Source organism: Merops nubicus, unplaced genomic scaffold, assembly GCF_000691845.1.
Source record: "Merops nubicus isolate BGI_N331 unplaced genomic scaffold, ASM69184v1 scaffold18815, whole genome shotgun sequence".
Lineage (NCBI taxonomy): Eukaryota > Metazoa > Chordata > Aves > Coraciiformes > Meropidae > Merops > Merops nubicus.
This window is the reverse complement of record NW_008611793.1, coordinates 6,679-8,344: the sequence shown is the minus strand read 5'-3', so window position 1 is coordinate 8,344 and position 1,666 is coordinate 6,679. Positions and strand designations below refer to the sequence as shown.

Below are 1,666 nucleotides of genomic sequence, written 5' to 3'. Positions count from 1 at the left end.
AGCCTGGGAACACACGGAGGTCCCCAGGAGCCCTGGGAATGCCGGCAGCCAGCCCCGGGCCAAGGCAGGAAGCGTTCAACCAGAAACATCAAGTTAACACATTTTTCCAGCGTGACCAGGGGAGGCTGCAGCCAAGCAGCCAAGCCCGGCTTGCAAGGGGAGCTCCGGGACAGCGCAGCGTCCAGGCTGGACAACTGCCCAGCACACCTCCTGCGGCTCTCCTGGCCTTGGGTCTACCCTCCAGACACTGGTGCACTCAGGGGGATCAGCCCCTGGCCAGAGCTGGGCTACTTGGACCCTTTCATGTCCCTCTGTCCAGTCCTCACGGCCAGCAGCTGAGCAGACAAGGTCACACAAGAGGCTCCTGCCACTCCAGTAGCAGAGAGGCCAGGACTTGGTATGCACATCCCGTGGGGTGAGGTGACACTCTCAGACCAAGAAGGTACCAGATGGGTTTTTGCTGGCTTCTAGGACCAGGCTCTACCCCAGCTAGAAGTACCCCGATCTCAGCTCACAGTCCAAAGCAGGAATCTCCCTGCCCAGCCATCGCTGTCTCAGGAGACAGATGTGACCCTCCCATCTACACCCTCCCCGAGCCCCAGGCAGGGGTCACAGCACTCCACAAGGCACAGTCCTCAGCCAGTCCTGCTCCCCTACAGACCCATAGCCTACCTCTGCCCATCCTGGAGACCCCACAGCAGCTGCTCAGGGAGACCCCTGGAGTCAAGGTGGGGCAGGAGCATGTCTGCCAAGTGCCCCTTCTCCCAGCACTCACCCAGGGGGAAGGTGATCTGGTCACACATGCCTAGCAGCTGCCCAAAGCACACCTTCTTCTCCGAGGGATGGATCCCAAGCTCCATCATCCTGCAAGCCAAGCCTTAGCGTTAGGGAAGAGCAGGGACAGTGGAGCAGGCAGGGGCTGCACGTCCCACCAGAGGAGTGAAAATCATCTCCAAATACAAAAGCGTGGCAAAGACCACATCCCAGATAGATGCTGGGACACAGACTTCAGGGATTTGTTTTTAAAACATCCTCCGGGTTGGGGAATGGGGCCAACTCTGCAATCACTGTGGGCTACCATGCTACAACCCCATCTCCAAGCCCTAGCTGAAGGCCCAAGCACCAGATGGGAGCGAGGATCCCACTGGGTTGGACTGGAGCAGATCTGACAAGCCAGACCACATCTCACCACGACTCTGCTGGGTCCCTACACCCCCCCGCCCCGAGCCCCCAGCCCCAGCCACGCCATGCTGCCTCCCCAGCACCCACCTGCGCAGGGTGAACTTCACCGTGTCCTCGTTGTGAGAAGCCACCATCACGTTGGCTTTCCGGCTGTGCTTGATCTCCTCCAGGATATAGTCCAGGCACCTATAAGAGGATACAGGGCTGTGTGGTGAGTGCCTGCTGGGGCAGAAGGGAGGAGCATGGCTTGTAGGCACCACGGACCAGCTTGGTGCCAAAGTGCCAGCCCTCCCTGCGTGACAGCTCCACGTCCACCGTCAGGTTGTCGTAGGCCTCCTGGGATCGGGCAGAAGAGGTGGCACAAGGTCACCACACCAGCACCAGCCTCTGCCCCCTGCCTTCAAGGAGCCGGCCCGGGAGACACACTGTCGTGCCGCCACAGCCTCAGGAGCCAGGGTCTCCATCCAGCTGCCCCGGCAGGGGC

At 60.9% G+C, this 1,666-nt stretch overlaps 1 protein-coding gene across 1 annotated transcript in view; it reads right to left on the bottom strand.

The window, feature by feature from the left end:
* LOC103773955 (proline dehydrogenase 1, mitochondrial-like) overlaps positions 1-1,666 on the bottom strand; it is a gene marked incomplete at both ends in the record, with an annotated part of 4,608 nt that overhangs the window by 399 nt on the left and 2,543 nt on the right. Inside the window, 3 exon segments of the mRNA XM_008941338.1 lie at positions 776-864; positions 1,270-1,431; positions 1,433-1,607. Coding sequence (XP_008939586.1) covers positions 776-864; positions 1,270-1,431; positions 1,433-1,607 — 426 coding nt within the window.